Genomic DNA, 2,476 nt, shown 5'->3' with positions numbered 1-2,476 from the left:
AATAGCTACTGGAGTCAACTAGTCTTCATAAAGGCCATCATTATCAGAAGATCTTGCTCTGTTAGCTTTTTAAAACAAGAATTATCAGTTTGGGCGCTCGACCACATGTTCTTATGTAAACTATGACGTAGATAAATTGTCATAAAACGTCATTTTGGTATGCCATTGGGTTTATAGGGAGAACCCGGTTCTCAGGGTTCCCAAGAGTTGAGAGACCCAAGATTTCACAGATTTTGATGGACTTTGGCGACTAAGAACCTGTGAAAGTTTCATCCTTATCCCACATTCCTATAAAAAGTTATTCCAGTTTTTCTTGTCCCAAACTCAACTGGGATATAGTATAGAATAACTGTGGATTTTTGACCATGCCATACATAGAATCATAATGAATATAATTTGGTCAAGCAGTTAATAATCTGCAAAACTATTATGGGTATTTTTAAAAATAATAATGATAATTATCTTTTGATTTCTGCATGACCTACTTTCAGTGTTATTTCTTACTTAACAACTGATTTCTGTACAATTATATACTGTTAAGTAGCTTAAGTTCAACAATAATAAAAGTAGAATTTACACTGTCTTTATTCGTTAAAAGTAAAAAACACATGATATACAGCAATAGATCATACACAAGGAGGCAACATAAATGCAAGACACTAAAATTAATAGTTCATGCGTGTATAATGGTGCATGATTAGTCAATCACATCACTATAATCATCTCCTACCATGGCTTTGAGATAATCAAGGAGGACAGCAAATGATGGCCGTTTGAAAGGATTCTATATACAGAGAATGAGTAATAGCAATGACCTCTAGCTTGGGAAAGTTTCACTGTTAATTAATTATACTTTAATTGTTAACAGCAAAGTTTAACATGTGAAATATTTCTACAATGAAAAATAACATGACTTTTTTCTACTAATTATTTGTTTGCAACATGAAATTTTCCAAATCTATGGTATCTGCTCAGCAAGTGAAGTCTATCATAATATAAATAATTGTAGATATGAGAATATGAATTTAAAAAATCTAAGCTGGTTAAATCTGCAAAATTTTAGCCAACATACTAATTTATACTTATGATTTATTTTGAACAGCCCCACAAGCCAGATCATTTGGGTCATCCACTCAAATGACTGTAGGCTGGAGAATTGTCTGCAGGCTCGCAAGACAGTATCAAAGCCCCTATACTGTAAAAGTTTGATGTATTTAGGTGATGATTTCTGCCAAAAACATGCTAAAGACCATGTATTTGACTATCTATACAGTACTACAGTTTTACGTGACTAATTCTAATTACATGCACGTGTACAAACTACATTGTAGGTTCAATTTTAGTAGGTTAACCTGCAATAGATACATGTACATGTGTAAGATGCTATTTAAATCATCAATTGAAATAATTGGCCAAAACATTTAAACATTGTAATGTATATCATACCTTTTCCCAACTCCTTGTCATTAAATCATAAATATTAGAAGGACATAATTTAGGCTTTTCTAACCGATATCCCTTTAAAACCTAAAACAGAGCAAGTGAAAACAAAGATAAAAATGGTTAAAATGGAGAAGTATAGAAAAAGAAAAAAACACACTTACTCCATCTAATATTTCAGGATTAGTAAAGGCTGGGTAAGGAATTTTACCACCAGTCCACAACTCCCACAACAAAATACCTAATGACAAAATGATTAATAGCATTAAGTACATGTTTTGCTTTTTTGTCTTGCTAATTGCACAAATTACTAATTTTGTTTGATTAAAATGATGTGCATCAATAAGAAAAATTCAGATTCAGTGCCAACTTAACTTAAAAATAAAATATTAAAATTACAAATAGCTTACCATATGACCAAATGTCAGATTTGCTGCTATATCTAGCATGAGTGATGACTTCAGGTGCTGACCACCTCACAGGAAACTCTGCACCTTCAGATGCTGTGTATTCGTCGTCAGGAACAAATCTTGCTGAACTAAAACCACCGACTTTAACAATATTCCTATCACCAACCAGACAATTCATAGCAGCCTGTAGGTGTGTGTAGAAGAATGGCGAAACTATGAAAGTTAAATTTTGGTGAAGGACATTAATTTTGTGGTACATGTAGCTGGTTAAAATTGGCTAATGTTTAGATGGGTGTGTATTTAAAAAACATGATGTAAGGATAACATGCAGAATTAAAGCATGGACTATAGCAAGATGAGAAATAACTTTAAAAAAACAAATGAAGCATCTGTGAAAGTGCTCATCATGCAAATGATATTTAAAAGATAAATGCAGCAAGCACTTCTATACTGACCAACAGGTGAGAACCCCCTGACTTAATTATTCACTCACCAAATTTCTGTGTATAAAACCAGACTGTTCAAAAAACTTCATAGCAGCACAAATCTGTAGAGCCATGTCAAGTATTATGTCTGTCTTATCTACTAAGTGTTTATTTTTACGAAGATACTGGAGTAGAGAACCT

The 2,476-nt window shown here is 32.8% G+C and overlaps 1 protein-coding gene across 1 annotated transcript; it reads right to left on the bottom strand.

Moving 5' to 3' along the window:
• Positions 1 to 399: 399 nt before the first annotated feature.
• On the bottom strand, positions 400 to 2,472 carry LOC109590377 (tyrosine-protein kinase Btk29A-like; the record flags this gene model as incomplete). The annotated part of the gene is made up of 5 exons (XM_020006301.1): positions 400 to 784; positions 1,447 to 1,527; positions 1,605 to 1,681; positions 1,851 to 2,034; positions 2,344 to 2,472. Coding segments are annotated over 5 exons (558 nt in total), but the record flags the coding sequence as incomplete, so codon positions are not given.
• Positions 2,473 to 2,476: the final 4 nt, after the last annotated feature.

This window comes from Amphimedon queenslandica, unplaced genomic scaffold (genome assembly GCF_000090795.2).
Source record: "Amphimedon queenslandica unplaced genomic scaffold, v1.1 AMPQUscaffold_10130, whole genome shotgun sequence".
Classification (NCBI taxonomy): domain Eukaryota; kingdom Metazoa; phylum Porifera; class Demospongiae; order Haplosclerida; family Niphatidae; genus Amphimedon; species Amphimedon queenslandica.
Note: the sequence above shows the minus strand (reverse complement) of the source record. Positions and strands in the feature narration are given on the sequence as shown.